Source organism: Sardina pilchardus, chromosome 17 (genome assembly GCF_963854185.1).
Source record: "Sardina pilchardus chromosome 17, fSarPil1.1, whole genome shotgun sequence".
NCBI classification, from domain to species: domain Eukaryota; kingdom Metazoa; phylum Chordata; class Actinopteri; order Clupeiformes; family Clupeidae; genus Sardina; species Sardina pilchardus.
Genome location: NC_085010.1, coordinates 19,533,429 through 19,550,432, shown reverse-complemented (window position 1 = coordinate 19,550,432; position 17,004 = coordinate 19,533,429). Strand labels below are relative to the sequence as shown.

At 41.7% G+C, this 17,004-nt stretch overlaps 2 protein-coding genes across 6 annotated transcripts; one reads left to right on the top strand and one right to left on the bottom strand.

Moving 5' to 3' along the window:
- Window positions 1-8,787: 8,787 nt before the first annotated feature.
- LOC134062013 (transport and Golgi organization protein 1 homolog) lies at window positions 8,788-12,223 on the bottom strand. Its single transcript, XM_062517885.1, has 15 exons — window positions 12,179-12,223; window positions 11,991-12,044; window positions 11,849-11,870; window positions 11,641-11,723; window positions 11,339-11,416; window positions 11,141-11,227; window positions 10,993-11,055; window positions 10,759-10,848; window positions 10,449-10,511; window positions 10,196-10,315; window positions 9,931-9,966; window positions 9,739-9,806; window positions 9,429-9,526; window positions 9,186-9,232; window positions 8,788-8,865 (listed from the first exon to the last, which is right to left on the bottom strand). Exons 1-15 carry the CDS (start codon window positions 12,221-12,223, stop codon window positions 8,788-8,790), a joined length of 1,032 nt encoding a protein of 343 aa, XP_062373869.1.
- Window positions 12,224-13,613: 1,390 nt separating this feature from the next.
- LOC134062531 (uncharacterized) lies at window positions 13,614-16,707 on the top strand. Of its 5 annotated transcripts, none has more exons than XM_062518565.1 (11): window positions 13,614-13,699; window positions 14,671-14,712; window positions 14,838-14,859; window positions 14,967-15,049; window positions 15,126-15,200; window positions 15,325-15,435; window positions 15,605-15,643; window positions 15,739-15,806; window positions 16,056-16,159; window positions 16,349-16,398; window positions 16,511-16,707. In XM_062518565.1, the coding sequence occupies exons 1-11, from the start codon at window positions 13,643-13,645 to the stop codon at window positions 16,559-16,561; spliced, it is 702 nt and encodes a 233-aa protein (XP_062374549.1). In that variant the 5' UTR covers window positions 13,614-13,642; the 3' UTR covers window positions 16,562-16,707. The 5 variants fall into 5 exon arrangements, with proteins under 5 accessions (XP_062374549.1, XP_062374546.1, XP_062374547.1 ...); XM_062518562.1 differs by having other exon boundaries at window positions 14,671-14,733; window positions 15,608-15,643; XM_062518563.1 differs by having other exon boundaries at window positions 14,671-14,733; window positions 16,349-16,389.
- The last annotated feature ends 297 nt before the right edge of the window (window positions 16,708-17,004 follow it).

Genomic DNA, 17,004 nt, shown 5'->3' with positions numbered 1-17,004 from the left:
AGAAAATTAATGAGGCTGCCGCCGTTGACTGGGAGAGACAGCAGAAATTGAAGAAAAGTATCCCAAATAAGCCAGCCAGAGTGAATGAGCTGCAAACAGAAACAGTTACTTACCAGACATGTGATGACAAGGAAACAGACTCACGTCACAGCATGTTAGTTAAAGCCAATGTTAAGAGTCAGAAAATAAAAACAGCTCAAAGTCAAACAGAAACTGAACTGATGGATGCTGTGAAACAACTGAGAGAAGAGGTAGCTGAGTTAAGGAAGAATGGCCAATACTCTCCCCGACCACCTAATCAGTTCCAACGCAGAGCCAAGAGAGCATGCAGAGAGTGTCAAGAGAGGGGCGATGAGGAGCAGTGTGACCACTGTTTCAAATGTGGCCGAACTGGACATCTCTCAAGAGGCTGCCGAGCTCAAAAGAACTCAGTCAATGTCTCGGGCCAAAGAGTAGAGGGTGTATCTTCCTTCAATCAAGCACAGCTAAGCGAGTCATCAGACACCCAAGCTATTCTCACGGAAAGCATTCACCGATTGGAAGAGAGACTGCTAGCAGAGAGATGGGACCCAGGCGGAAGAGTTGCAGGATCGGTCTCTGTAAGTCACATTTCCCCTCAGCACCACTCACAGCTTTTGCGTCTCATTGGAAGCAAGTGCATGGTGAACTGCTCACTGGATGGGGTGAAGACCCAAGCATTATGGGACACGGGATCACAGGTTTGCCTCATCAATGATGCCTGGAGGAAGAAGCATATCCCAAAGGTGAAGGTTCGGAGCACTGAAGAGATCCTTGGTCCTGGCGTTTTAGTGGGGAAAGCCGTTAACCAGACAGATATTCCTTTCCGAGGATGGGTGGAAGTAAAGTTCCAGCTAGACCCCACACAAGCTCCACAGTTTGCGCTTCAAGTGCCTATCCTGGTCACAGGTGAGAAAGGGGCAGTGGAGGAGCCTATTATTGGCTATAATGTAATTGAACAGCTGCTGAAGAATGGTGTGGAGCATCCATACGAGGTAGTAGCCCAAGCTGTTAGTACTGCTTTCTCTTTTGACTGTAAGAAAACAGAAATGTTAGTGAAAATTATGAAAGCCAGTGACCCTGAGTGCAGTGATGGTGTGGTGAAGCTGGGGAGGCAGAAGGAAGTGATCCCAGCTGGCCAGGTGAGAAATGTGAAATGCTCTGTGAGAACAGGTCCCTTGTTGTCCAGCCAAGAAGCCCTCTTCCTGCCTGATGAAGACTCCTGGCCAGATAGTCTGAGCATGTCAGAAAGTATGATAACACTTAGTAAAGGGACATATTCTCGTTTGACATTGCCCATTACTAATACCACTGGTCATGATGTTATCCTTAGTCCACGCACAGTGTTGGGGCAGGTTCAGCGTGTCAAAGCTGTCTATCCAGTGGATGCGAGGCCTGTCACTTCACCACCAGCTACTCCAGCGCTGCCTGTAGAGACCAGTGGGAATGATGAGCTTGAGCCTGACGCAGAGATAGCAGGGGACGAAGAAAGGTGGGACCCACCAATAACAGTGAGTCATCTCCCCCTTGCTCAGCAGCGTCAAGTGAAGAAAATGTTGAGAGAGGAATGTAAAGCTTTTGCTAGAGATGACAGCGATGTAGGACACATCCCTTCCCTGCAGCTGAAAATCAGACTCACAGATCCAACACCGGTAAGAAGAACTTATGTGTCTGTTCCCAAGCCACTGCATAGAGAAGTTAAGGAGTATCTGGAGGATTTGTTAAACAGAGGCTGGATTAGAAAATCTAGATCACACTATTCATCTCCCATCGTATGTGTACGAAAAAAAGATGGAAGCCTCCGTCTGTGCTGCGATTATAGAGAGCTTAACCAAAAGTCGCTGCCAGATCGCCATCCGATACCACGTATACAGGATATGCTTGATAGCTTAAATGGTAGTGCCTGGTTTTCAGTGCTAGACCAGGGCAAGGCCTACCATCAGGGTTTTCTAGAAGAGAGTAGTAGACCACTCACTGCTTTTATTACACCCTGGGGCTTGTACGAGTGGATACGGATCCCATTTGGCCTGTCTGCCGCTCCCTCTGAGTTTCAGCGTAGTATGGAGGAATGTTTAGTGGGACTTAGAGATGAAATTTGTCAACCGTATCTGGATGACAATTTAGTACATAGTCAAACATTTGAGAACCACCTGAGTGATGTGAGGAAAGTGCTTCAGCGCTATCAGCAACATGGGGTGAAGCTGACTGCAAAGAAATGTGAGCTCTTTAAAAATCAGGTCAGATTCCTGGGGAAAATTGTGTCAAAAGAAGGCTACACAATGGATCCTGCAGAAGTAGCCCCAGTGCAGGATATGAAAACCAGAAAGCCATCGACAGTGGGTGAGGTGAGAAAAGTATTGGGCTTCATCTCATACTACAGAGCATATATCCCAAACTTCTCAAGAATAGCGAAGCCCCTCTATGCTCTGTTGTGCTCTGAGAAGTCAAACGGTGAGGTCCAAAAAGGAAATAAGAAACAAAAGCCTGGAGCTAGAAAGAAAAAACAAAGTCAGGTACCTTCACACCAGCGCATAACGTGGACAGAAGAGCATAGCGCAGTACTGTGTCAGCTGATCGATCATCTTTCCCGTCCCCCTGTCCTGGGCTACCCAAACTTTGAAGAACCGTTCGTTATGCATTGTGATGCATCCCAAGAGGGATTGGGGGCGGTGCTTTATCAAAGACAGGAAGGAAAACTAGTGGTCATCGCTTATGGTTCCCGCACCCTCTCAGCTCCAGAGAAAAACTACCATCTCCACTCTGGTAAGCTAGAGTTTTTAGCTATGAAATGGGCCATATGTGAGAGATTTAGGGACTATTTGTATTACACTCCATCGTTTACAGTATATACAGATAATAACCCGCTCACATATGTGTTGACAACAGCTAAACTAAATGCAACATTGCTGAGATGGGTGGCTGAACTGGCCGACTTTAGATTTACCATTAAGTACAGACCAGGGAAGTCTAATTCTGATGCAGATGGGTTGTCAAGGATGCCCCTTGACATAGAGAAGTATATGCTTACCTGTTCACAACAAATACAGCCTGAAGTCTTGTCCAGTGTTTCCAAAGGGTTGTCAGTCCACCAGGAAGAGCAGGAGCCATTGCTGTGTCCAGTGGTCATCGCCCAAGCGATAGCAGAACTGAGCAGTGAGCCCAAGGTGGATATGGGTCGGCAGATCTCCCGTGAAGCTTTGAGAGCCGCCCAAGAGGAGGATTCACTGTTGCAGCAGGTGAAACAGTATGTCACACAGCGCCAGTGGCCAAGAGTGAAGAAGGCTCATGGTGAGTTGGCTGTCTTTGCGAGAGAGAGAGCTAAATTGTTAATTGACGCTGATGGTCTGCTCCAGAGACAGACAGCAACACGAACACAGCTAGTGGTGCCTCCAAAGTTTCGTGCATTGATCCTGAAGGAGTTGCATGAAGAGATGGGACACCTAGGTGTTGAACGAACGCTGCATCTGGTCCGTGAGCGCTTTTTCTGGCCTCATATGCAGGGAGACATAGAGCATCACATCAACAAGGTCGGTAGCTGTGTGAAGCGGAAAAGGCCACAGAAACCAGTGAGAGCACCACTCACCAGTATTGTGACAACATACCCCTTTGAGCTGGTGTCTATTGACTTCATGCATCTAGAGAAGTGTAAAGGAGGGTATGAGTACATTCTCGTAGTCATGGACCATTTTACACGATTCGCTCAAGCGTATGCGTGTACAAATAATAGTGCTCGAACAGCTGCTGAAAAGATATTTGGAGATTTCATTCTTAAATTCGGCTTCCCAACCAAATTGCACCATGATCAGGGTAGGGAATTTGAAAACAAACTGTTTGCTGAAGTCCAAAAGTACTGTGGAATTCAAGGTTCTCGCACCACCCCTTATCACCCCCAGGGGAACGGTCAAGTGGAACGCTTTAACCGCACACTACTGGCCATGCTGCGAAACTTGGATGATGAAGCCAAAGCTGATTGGAAAAGCTCTCTTGCCAAAGTGGTGCATGCTTTCAATTGCACACGCAATGAATCCACCGGCTATGCACCTTATTACCTCCTTTTTGGTCGTAACCCCAGATTGCCCATTGATCTCATGTTTGGTATTCCACCTAGTGATGGCAGCGCATCCCATCAAGAATATGCAAAGAAATGGAGACGAAGGATGGAAGAGGCTTACCAGTTAGCCTCCAAGACAGCGAAGGCTTGTGGGAAAAGAGGAAAAGACTTGTATGACAGAAAGATCCATGGAGCAGAACTGTCTCCTGGCTGTAGAGTGCTGATTAGGAACCTCACAGAGAGAGGTGGGCCAGGGAAACTTAGATCGTTCTGGGAAGAGAAAGTGCATGTTGTTGTAAAGAGGAAACATCCAGACAGTCCAGTTTATGAATTACAACCAGAGGATGGCCAGGGTCGCACCAGAGTGCTTCATCGGAATCTGCTGCTCCCCTGTGATTTCCTGCCAGTGGAGACGGACACTCCGGAAAAGAAAAGAGGTGAGAAGCGACACAAACAGAAAAAGTCACGACCAACACAGAACAGAGAACCCGAGTTTTCATCTGACGGTGAAGAGGATGAATGGAGATGCATCTCTGGATGGTCTCGAGGAGATTCCGCCAGGCAAACCCGAAGCAACCTCAGAGCAGATGCTACAGAGTTCCAGCCTGGGACTGCAACACCAGCACCTGAGGGAGACGACGGGATGGAAACACAGAACCTGTGGACATCGGATGCAGACAAAGACCAGGAAGACGTGATTGAGATCGAACGAGAACAGGAAGTAACAGGCGTGGGTGAAGAGACAGAGGATGCTGAGCAGGAGACAGCAAGCCACGAGGAAGACACAGAGGATGCCGAGCTTGAGACAGCAAGCCACAACGAGGAAGAGATGTCTCCACCACCCTCATCACCTGCAAGACAATATCCTTTCAGAAATAGAACTGCTCCTAAAACATTCACATATGATCAGTTGGGACAGCCCACATTTAGTTAAAAAAAAAAAAAAAATGTTTAAAAGCTTTAGATTAGAAATGTATGGTTCATGCCATTCAGTTTTAGAATGGATGCAGATATTCATGTTAATGTAATTGATTTAAGATATATTGAGACAAGAACATGTTTAAAAAGAGATTCTTTAATTGAATATAAGACTACAAGAAATGGTTCATACATTTAGAATCACACACTGAAGGATTACTGACGTGAAGTGTTGTGTAAGGTAATGTGTTTAGATATGAGTACTCTGAGATAGGCTTGCAACACAGCAGAGATAAGTGGTTAGATTTTGAGTAAATAGAATGTGTGAGATTCTATGTGATTGTAATACAGGTCAAAGGTCATGCCCATGCCAGTCAAGATGAGCTTCCCGTGAATACAGCGGAGAAAATAGTTGGTTGTCGTAGTGCACAATGACACCCACTGTTTAACACATGACATGAAATATGAGATGTATGTTTTGTGAAATCTGTCATCAGAAATGTATCTTGAATACTGGACTCTAACCTGTTAGCAATCAGAATGTTCAGATAGAACATGAACTGAGCCTGAAAATGTCGGGACGACATTTAGTTAAGCAGGGGAGAGTGTAGTGTACACCCCCATGATGTATTTTATTTGCTTTGTTGTGTTCTGTATAACCTTTGTATTTGTGAGATAATCACGATGACATTATCATTTTTGTCCACTAGATGGCAATGTGGGATTGTTCAGGGAGTAGTTCAGGGCATTGAGTACAGACAGGAAATCGAAACTTAAGTAGAGAACGAAACCTAGAGAGAAAACGAGACAGAGAACAACGTGTTTACTGAATGTATTTCATTGAAAAGTGGAAATAAACGAAGAACTTTCGACACACTTGTTGACAAGACATTATTTCTTCAAGTGTGCAACACTTTTCCACAAAGACCTGGATAAAGAGCTGGCCAAGAGATGCCTGGCCACACAAAGTGAACCTGACCAGCTCAGCTGTCACGTTCTCTGCCCTTATGTGGGCTATTATGAGCTTAAAGTGTTTGTAAAGGACTGCGACAGCACTGACTCATACAGTTATGTTGGTACGTTCCTCCTAGATTGCACAAGCAGTGCTACCGTTAATATCAATAGACTCTTTCCACCTGGGCTGAGCAGTGACTGTGGGCCTGGAAATGCCACACTCAAAGCAGGTCTTGTTGATTTCAGCCATACCAGGGCCATAATAAATACTCAGCAGGGGAAATGCAGCATCACATTTCGCAATCAGCACAGTTTGAAACTTCAAGCTGATCTGTCCAGACAGGAGCACCAGCAACCTAAGCACCCCCTCTCCCGCTACGTGCTCCTCTCCTGTGATGAGAGAGACGTCACGATCAGCGTGGCCCTGCCACGTGCAGGAGTCTATCAGCTCAGCCTGTTCGGTGGTTCTGCGACATCTACCTCTTTATCCCACATATGTGACTATGTGTTGTGGAACGACTGGGACGGTGCCTGTCCTCCATTCCCCGAGAACTATTCGACCTGAAATGCCGGCGGTGTTCTCTCTTCTCTACCCACGTATGGGTCATTTGGAGCCCAAGTCCAAGATGCATTTCTGCGTGAAAGTTAATTAGCCAAATGATCAAGGCACTGGTTTAATTTGTGTGCAAATTCATTTTTAATGAATTAAATAAACTGATGAATATTCTGTAGTTAATTGCAATTTATTGCATATCTTATCATTGGCAAAATACTGTACTAGAATTTTGATTTCAGAACTTTGCAGAAGTCCATATTAACAAAGCAGTTATTACAAGTGTATCTTGACGTATTTGATTAAAAGATGTGTGGCGGGTATGAGGCAATACAATGTCTGCAGAAATATAGCTGAATAAGCTGAAATAAATGCCACAGCAGAAGTGCAAGCACAAAATGTACAGTACCCTCCAGAATTATTGACTAAAAGTTGAAAGAAGAAAGTTGACTAAAAACAGGTATAAAAAGAAACAATCTTTTGGTGATTTATTGTACTCCCACAATGAAAAAATGAGGGGAAATCCACCTTGGAAGGGAAGCTAATTCATTCTGAGAATATTTTTTAACAAGAACACATTGCTCACAACACATTGCTCACAACCCCTGAAAAATCGTATCTACAACATCGAACAGAAGCATTTCCTATCTAATTGCAACTTATTCAAGTAAATCAGAGTGTCTGTGAACTTTCAAAAGTAGTTCATGACTTTCTTTTTCATGGTATGAAAATAAAGTCACTCAGAGGCTAAATCCTCTAGTAGTAATTTTTGGGAATGGGAAAGACAAGAGAATTCACTAAATTTAAATAAAAAGAAAGTGTGTTGATGTGTAAGTCAGAGACTGTGAAGACCAGGTATTTTGTTGAAAGTTCCTATATTTACAGTTAAAACGATGATAAAAGGTTCTAATCATCTGGAAATGTTACACACATGCTTGGACAAAGACCTGATGGTTATCTTGCCCCTACGTTCAGTATGAAGGATGGTATACTGTATGATAGGCAAAAAAATCCATATGAATCACTGTTGGAGAGTTACAGACAAAGCTATCATCAAATCTTCAAAAGTGACCTCACTGCTAATAGATTATTTGAATGGCATGTAATTTTGGAGCCAGTCCAGTCATTAAATTAACAATGTAAATGGCAGGAGTTACTGAATGATTAAGTGACTTTGTCTGGGAGTGTGGTCTATTGTCAGATGAAATGAACATTGCGCTCTTTGGCTAAAATGTTTCTAGGATAAAAACTCGCGGAGTGTCAGATGTGTGTTTGGAACAGACCAAAAAATCCCACCGGTGGGATGGCCGACCCCTAAGGGTTAAGGCAGATAACCCAATACTTTTGGCAATATAGTGTATATTACAGTTATATATAGTACAATTCATACAATGTATGTACATCATAGAAAAATAGGATTTATAAGAAAAGGTCAAGTGCATTAAAGCAGTTAAAAGAACTGCTGGTCCATTATACAGCAACACAGGGTCAGGCTTGTGGTTGATAAGATGGTTTAATATCAAGTACAAAAGTATGTTCTGTGTAGAGCCTCTGAGGAGATCAAGGTAAGAAAAAGGACACTGCTGGGATCTTCAGAGGTAGAAGCTGGCCTGGTGGACTGAGGTCATTCTGGGGTATTCAGAGGTATATGCTGGCCTGGCCTCTTCTTTTCATCTGAGGGTCTGGGAGGCGCCCTGGATGTCAATTTTAGATTCTGTTGTGTCTGTAAAAAAAAAAAAAAGTAAATTCTTGTAATTTCACATACAGTACATAAACAAGCAAAACAATAAAAGAAAAGAAAACAAGCTATTTGCCAACATCAGTTGTACCAAACTACAATTTACTATGTCTGGGGGACATGCCTCTTTGGTATGCCAATCAGTTTGCCTAGGAATGGAACAGGAGAGAAGGTGTGGATAAAAGACTGTACCTTTCTTGGCCTTCTTCACTACAGGTTTCTCTTTGGGTGGGATGAAAGCTTTGTTCCGTTCCTCCTGTCTCTATCTCAGGGCTTCAGGTTGTTTCACCTTTGGTAAAAACAAACAAACAGAAAAAAATGTAAAGTGCATTAAAACAGTTAAAATAATTGTTGGTCCATTATACAGCAACACAGGGCCAGGCTTGGGGTTAATAAGATGGTTTAATATGTTCTGTGTAGAGCCTCTGAGCAGATCAAGGTGAGTAAAAGGACACTGCTGGGATCTTCAGAGGTAGAAGCTGGCCTGGTGGACTTCGGCCATTCTGGGGTCTTCAAGGTATGCTGGCCTGGTGGACTTCGGCCATTCTGGGGTCTTCAGGGTATGATGGCCTGGTTGACTGAGGCCATTCTGGGGTCCAGCTCTGAGGCAAAGTCCCCTTGTTCCTCAGGAATCTGTGGATGGAGGTCAAATGGTCAAATACAGGAAATAAGACTGGTGCATTAATCTGAGAGTAGAGTTGGATGACTGATTATAGTGTGATAAGAATGAACACATTATAATGCATACATAATAATGCTTAATTAATAGCAGATTATAAAAGACAAAAATACATGGAGAAACTGTTTTCTGACAGAGATCAGCTAAAGTGATCCAAATCCAGTAGAGGGATCATGGTGAAATTCTAAGAAACAATTGCAAAATCTACTCTCAGAATACTTTCTGAAAATGTTCAAACATTGACTCCAGTATGACATGTTCCACTTTAACCTACCAACTGAAGCCTGCTTTTTGTCAACAAATCCCTCCAGTCGTCTCTCACTAAAGACAAGAAACAGAAACCAGTGTTACCACACACAAGTCAGCTTGCTCAGATGTACATGTTTAATACACTCATGACGATCACTTCAAAAACATTGTGTTCCACATCTAGCTAAACAAAAATGTGCACTTAAATGTCAAACATATCTGAAGAGAGCTCACATCCACCAAATAACCCACACTGACCACCACTCACCTCTTTTGTGGGAGGGCTTCTGGTTGTGAGAGTAGAGGGGCAGGGGCACAAACTTAGTTCCCCTCAGCTCAGCCACCCAGTCCATGAAGTCCATAAGCCTGCATGTGGAGGAGAAGACGCTGAGATCCAGAATAATCTTTCTTTGCATGGAACATGCTATACAACTGCTTGGCATGAGATTTCAGTCAATGTTCTGACACACCCCCCGTATGATAGCTTTAGTGTGTGCATGAACTTTGCTAGTTGTCCGACATTCCATAATTTAAATAGAGAGAAAAAAAAACATGAATTGTAATTGTAAGACCCATACTTATGATGCAGAAAGAAGACCTCTGCCTTCTTGTCATACAGCTGACGCTGTAGAGCTGAGGCCTTCACCTGTGTCAACAAAAACATCAAAAACATTAATCTAAACATTGATTACAAGTGTGTTATCATACTATATGGTCACAGATGCATTATCATACTATGATCATATAATGGTTGATCAAAAACTTCATACCAGTCTCTTGTGTGCCTTTCTCTCCAATGAGGCCATCTGTAAATATAAATCACTCAATTAATGAAAAATAAAAACAAACAACTATTTTAATAAACCTACTTGCCTCTTCATCAGTATCCACTAACCATGAGAAGAACAGCAGCAATGTTTTTCATGAAAATAACCGTGAAAGCTTAATATACACGCCCCTCTTTCTAAACCAACTTTCCCATCTGTTGGCTGAACTGTGAGTGGACCTTCAGCTATGGGAGGTGAAGGGACTCACCTGAGCCTTGCAGGAGTTATCCTTGCCTTCCAGCTCTCTCTCCAGTTCCTGCATCTTGCGCTGAAGAGCCGTCAGTTTGAGCTCCGTATGGCGTCTCTCAACTTCTATCTGTATTGTGGCCTAATGGTGCGAGATATACATCATTGCTCTCTCTCCTCTTCCTATTTTAACAATATTATGCTCGACCGCAGAAGTCATACAATATATTGAGAGCTGAAAGATCGCAACATGTAGGCTAACTGTTAAAACGTACATATTGAACCTGGTCCTTAAGTGATGAGTTCTCTTTTCGGCAGAGCTCCATTTCGGCGTGTACCTACAATGGACATTGAGAGTAGTGAATAGTGCCTTCTTATTCTACTGTATGAAAATATTTTACATGTGTCCATTCAATTGTAATATAGTTTCATATTTGTTAAAGTAACTGCATGACTATGACACAGTTCACAATATCATTAATATTGGGGGGGGGGGGGGGGGGGGGTTATGTTTTTCTTTTCATTTCTTATTATATAGTGTAGCAAGAATGCTCCTCAAAATGTAGTGCATCAATCTACACTCACACTTTCAAACTGGCTCTTTAGATTGATGTTGTCCTTCTGGTAGGACTCCACATCTGTCTGAAGCTTTCGCACTTTGTTTTTGGCTAGGACCTACAAAGAGGACAAAAACATGTTTTACATGTTACATTTCAGTTGTGTTTCACAACACGAGGAAAAGGGGAATGAGATGCGGGGAAGGTATATACTGTACATGTGGTGGAAAAGGAGCATTACAATAATTCAGATTGAACAAACCATTGAGAAGACTGCCACCAGGAAAGTTCTCACGGATGGAACCTTTCTCTGGTTCTTAGATGCCTGTCAGTCACAGGAGATGGGCAGTGAATTAGCTATGTCGTCATGTGTAGTTTGTGAAACAATATAATCGCAAAAATAAACTTACCATTTCCTTCAGTCTACTGCTACTTTCTTGGTCTTGCAAGGTCTGATTGAGAAGTTTTATCTTCTCCTTCATGTCCTTGTTTTCTCTCTGCAATAAGGACAGTACCCGGAGGAGAGCATAAATCACTGCATTCATTGTGTTCATCCTGAATGTATGAATAGCCTACTAAAATAAATAAAGTCAAATGAAGACACTAACCTTCAATCCCTCATTCTCCTGCTTTATGCAGCGCTGAGAGTCTAAAGCCTTTTTGAGTTCCTCCTGCAGTTTTTTATTCTGAAAAGGAAAGATTGATCAGCACAAACAAGTTTTGGTAATTATGAGATGGAGTTGATATCTAACAGGGTGACTGATTAGGTTAAACAGCAAAAACATACCCACCTATTATAATAATGACATTAATGATTTAATTTCACTGGATTGGGCATCTCTTCAACATGACAACTCTTAAAAAGGCTATTTCTCTGGAGCTCTGACATAAACCTATACTGTATGTATACCTTGAAATTCAGGTCGGTTAACCGTGCATCATAACTCTCCTGAAAGAGTTGGAGCACTCGATCGTCCACTTTCGATTCAATTCCTATAGAGCAGACAAAGCAGGATTTAAAAAGGTTAAGACACAATGATGCCATAAACAACAAACAACATCCTAAAATAAAGAGTCAAATGAGATGCTCTAGAGTAAATGACCAATATCAAACATACCATGGTGTTCTTTCAATTTGCCCTGTGGATATAGAAAGACTTGGTTAGCTTGAATACATGGTGTCAACACTGATTAGGTCAGCTGAATTACAAAAATGCTAAAGTATTGTGGTTTGAGATAGCACCACTACCCAGAACTCACATTAATTGCTGCTTTCAACATGTAAAGCAGTTGTACCATGGCCATGAAAAACAGCTGCAAAGACAGAAAGCACATAGACTTAGATAGGCAGACAGACAGAGGGATGGCACTGGTCATTACCATTTAGTAGTAGGCTACTTCAAAAGCTACGATCGCTTGAACCAGACTAAATCAGAGGAATGACTTACACTCTGAGAGAATGTCATAAAATACCAAAAACCGATGGTTCCCATGGTCTCCATTGGCCTTGGAAGAAAATTCAAGGGAACTACAGCAGGTGGCGCAAATGTCCACCGTCTGAAAAAAGGAAGCCTTGACTGCAGTAGGTTAATAACGCAAGCTATAACAAAAGTCGACCGTCTCGAAGTGTGTCAGGTTACAACTGAGCTGAAGTTGAACATTTACGGCGAAAGTTCTGAATTCTCAGATGCGTCATAATATGTGATCAGAGCCGAATGACGTAACAATGAAGTTGCCCAAAGAGCTCCGAATTGTTGCTGAGACGACATAATAGGTGCATTCTTTAAATATGATTAGGCTATGGTCTAGGCCAGAGCCATATAAAGCGTCTAGGCTACAAATGACAAAAATACAATAAGTCAATATAACAGTAGCCTACACAATTTAAAAGTTGGTAATACCAACTTTTAGGAGAATAGCAATAATAAACAACAAATGACAATGCAATCAATAGCCTATTGAAAATAATTAAATAGCCTAATGAAGGCCTACAAACCATAACGAGTTTGCCACAGCTTTCTCGTGTTCGCAATGGCATGCCCTTTTGATGAGAGGGCTTTTACATCGGAGCCCAAGAGAGAGAGATTGATAAAACACGGCATATGTCTTATCCTGATGACTTTTTGCTAAAGCGATATAGTTTTTCACGTGTATCTTTAATATAGCCTATTTAAATATCATTGTCCAGCCCTATTGCCAATGCTACCAATCGTGGACCTGGCCTCAGTTGACTGCAAACTATTTGCATAGCTCTCCGTTTTTTGCAATGGGTAGTTTTCTGTAGCCTACAGTGTTCAAGATGCTGAGCAATCTGCGGTGCGGCCTGCCGATCAGTGCGTAAAGCCTTGCGCTGAAGCGGTTGGTGCGCAACTTCATCCAAGATTGAAAACACATAGGCCATAGGCTCTGATTCGGAATATTGAAGTCCAGATTCCAATGCCTAGGTTTACATTTGTATGAACGGGCATGCGTAATAACTTTCCAAGACAACATCAAACTATTAGGCCTAGGTGAATTCACAATCGCTCTCAGTGGAGATTTTTGTTTTGCAAAACGGGGGGAACGCGAATCAAAGACATCAAAATTGGTTTGACAGAGATCGTAGGCCTAGCCAGTTGTAGGCTAAATGGATTTTTCGAAAATCGTATATCCAACGACCATAATAGCCTATTAAATAGCCTAATAAAAGAACCTTGCGCGGTCCTATTTCCTAGGCTATGCCGTGAGGCCCAAAGATCACAGAGCGCTACGCGCGACTTGCCCTTGCCCCAGTGCGTCTCCGTTGCTAGGAAACTGTAGCCTTTGCTATTATTCAGAACTGTGTTGCTCACTTTTTCTCCATGTGGTAAATAATCGAGACCAATAACAGAATCAAAATACTCAAAGTTGAGGCAGGTCTCCAATCAATCAGGATGGAGATCTTTGGTGACGACGGCATCGTGGATTTACTGATGGTATTTCCTCAAAATGTAAGTAGGCTCTCTATACTGATGCCAAAGTGAAGCATCATGATGGCAATACTTTTGCGATTTATTTATTTATTTATTTGATTTGGGGGCCCTCACCACCTTGACACCATCAGTAGGCTAGGCCAGAGCCCTGCCTGCAAAACCGTTAACCTGCAAAACGTACGTCACTTGCTCAAAATGGATAATCTATTCCTCAAAAATTGTGCATGTCAATGAAACTGCCAGTATCATCAAAATGAGAAGTCTTGACACCTTGACATGTGTTTTCCAATGCAAACAAAAGGTCAGAAGTCGGTGACACTACACCTGAAAACTGTGCAAGACTGCATACTATAGCCTAGCCATTTGAAAACTATAGTAAAGTTACACATTGCTGTAGTTAGGGGAGTAGTATTGAGCACAAGACATTGAATATATACATTTCACATTAAGTATAGCAATTCTACAGTATTGTGACAGAATTTGATAATTAGCTCAACAATTTTGTGTAATGACTCAATCAATGAAATGAAGACTATTCGTTTTACTGGGAACGACTATTCAACATCCATAAATAGGCTATAGTTGATTTTGACTGACATGACATAAGCAAGAGATAATGGTATAAAACAGAAAATGACATGAAAGCAACTGATACATGTCCAAAAGCATATGCAATTTGTTCAGAGGAAGGAGATTGCTACTATGATGTGCAAGTGCAAATAACAAAATGTTGTGGAAGTTGAACCAAAGATCTTTAATTGCCAGATACTAAGTCAAAATTCTGAGATAAGTCATAATTATGAAGTAGGAAAGTTGAAATTAGACATAGAAAAGTCAAAATTATATGGAAGCCCGTTTCTGCCACTTGAAAACACAGCAGACATAAGTCATAATTGAGATGCTATCTCATAATTATGAGATACTAAGTCATAATTATGCTAAATTGTGTGTGTGTTTGTGTGTTATGCTTGTATGTGCTTCTGTTTCAGATGGTTATCATCGGTCCGTTACTTCTTTTTCCCTTGACATTGGTATGGAGATCCACAGTTTGTGTGAGTTATTTCTTTTTTTTTCTGTTGGCTATATTCCATGTTTATTGATCCAAATGCTCTTTGTGTAATTCTCTGTCACTTCTGTATCTGCCGATTGTCTCTAGGCCCTAAGGAGACTATACAACTGTAAGTTTTATATTTCATAACACGACTGGAGGTACAGTAAGCTAATAGGCCTTTGGACTTTGCCTGTTTCTTGTGTAAAAAACAAAGGCTTTTTTTCCCTCACACAGCGAGACAATCTCAACTAGCTGAAAGAATTGCCAGTCTGTTTAAGGAGAAGTATGATTCATTGGCAAAGATAACTGAGCAAAATGTAAGCCCACACCATTCCATCTGTTTTCTGTGAGAGCAAGAATTACCTCTGCCTTACAGTTTATTGTATTTTTCAGATGCGACTTCAGGATCAGCTCAATATGTACATTCATTCTAAACACCGCTTACAACAGGAGAATGATGAGATGAAGGTAAACTGTGTTTTGGATCATCAAACAATAGGCTACCGTCTTCTATGTCAATAGCCTACCATAAACAAATCTGTGAGCACAAATGAGTTGTGATATGCTGACTCAACCCTTGAATGTTTCCAAGGTAACCGTCAAGCTGTTGGGAGAGGAAAATGAGAATATGAGGGACAAGGTCAAAGTACTCAAAAAGCACCTTTTAGAGGAGGAACAAAAGACCGCTGACCGGAATAGCATGGTAATATCGTAGAGTTACATTTTGTGTTTCAGATTTGTATTACATTTTCTGTTTTTTAGAGTTTGCACATTTTTACATCCTGCTCAACCTACAGATTAGTTCTGTATGTTCACCAGTTGATAATTGTACCTTGCTCTTTCTCTCTCTCTCATTTTTTGTTCTTTTGTAGCAGATGGCATTACATGAAAAAGAGTTGCTGCAGAAGACAGTGAGAATGGCACTTTGCCTTAACAGCCATACGTTATTATTATGGTTCAGACTGATTTGTTCAATAATCTTTCTTGCCTCTTCACCACACCGCAGATGAAAATCTATACGTTAGAGAGAGCTCTGGAGGCAGAGAGGGTGGACATTGTTCGTCTGCGTCACAGGTTGGCCATCATTATTTCTCATCTGATTTCATAATACTGCATTGCTTTCATTTGGCATCAGGAGATAAACACTGTCCCAAGACTTCAATAAAGTGAATAGTCTGTTATGTTAGTTTTATTAATGATAATTTCAAGATATATCAGATGTCAAAGTTGTATTTACCAAGACCAACGCTTGGCAACTTATGTCTCTGGTGTGGGCTAGAGTATGTTGTTTATGTCAATGCCATACTTATGTCCGTCCGGCAGACTGGTGGAAACCACAGACCTGTTGGTGCTTTTAAAGAAAACCCACTTAGCAACCTTGCCTCGGTCAGCTAGTGTTGATCATCACAGGTCCCGCTCTCAGAAATGTGAGTCCCTCACCAAAACCGTTTCCCAGAACTTTTAAATGACAGAGCATAGTATTTATTATTAACTAAATATTGTTGATGCACAACAAGACCTAACTAGCCCTACCTAGTAGAAAGCAAATCATATTTACCTACAGTAAGTGCCACACCAATCTTTCTCTTTTTTCTATTCTTTTTTTAATCTCCAAGGCAACAGTTCAGCCGTAATTAAAGACATTCTCCATGAACTGGTAAAAAATGTACTTATCATACCTCCTACCTTGATGCATCAAAAATTGAGCTTATATGCTGTATAGCCATATGTACAGTATAAAGATTCACAATTGATCTGATCACTCTTCAATTTTTTAGGCCTCCGAGGAGTTAAGAGTCTCAACTGATTCCAAGAACAGAACAGGCTAATCTACCCTTCCTCTTCCTGCAAGTCCACTCGGCTCTGACATTATATCATTTATGATTTATTTTTGGTACGATTTTGACTGGAAAGAAGGATTGATTCATCAAAAGTGATGATTGTCTTTAGCACAAATAAATTGCATTTCATTAAAGGCCTGTGATTGTGTCACACATGCTGCTGAAGCCAACATAACTCATCTGTGAACCTCAGGGAGGTTAAAAGGGCTATGTGTAAATATGTGGCTGATGGCACACATACACATAGAGGCCTAACTCAAGGTTTTATCAGCACTGCCACATCACCAATGTCCCTGCATACATATTTGTTAAAGGAACACAAAGGAAGAATGAATAGCCTATTGAATATTTACAACGTAGCCTATATATATATATATATATACAATAGGCCTACATCTTAACAGACATACACTACAGACAGAATATGCTAC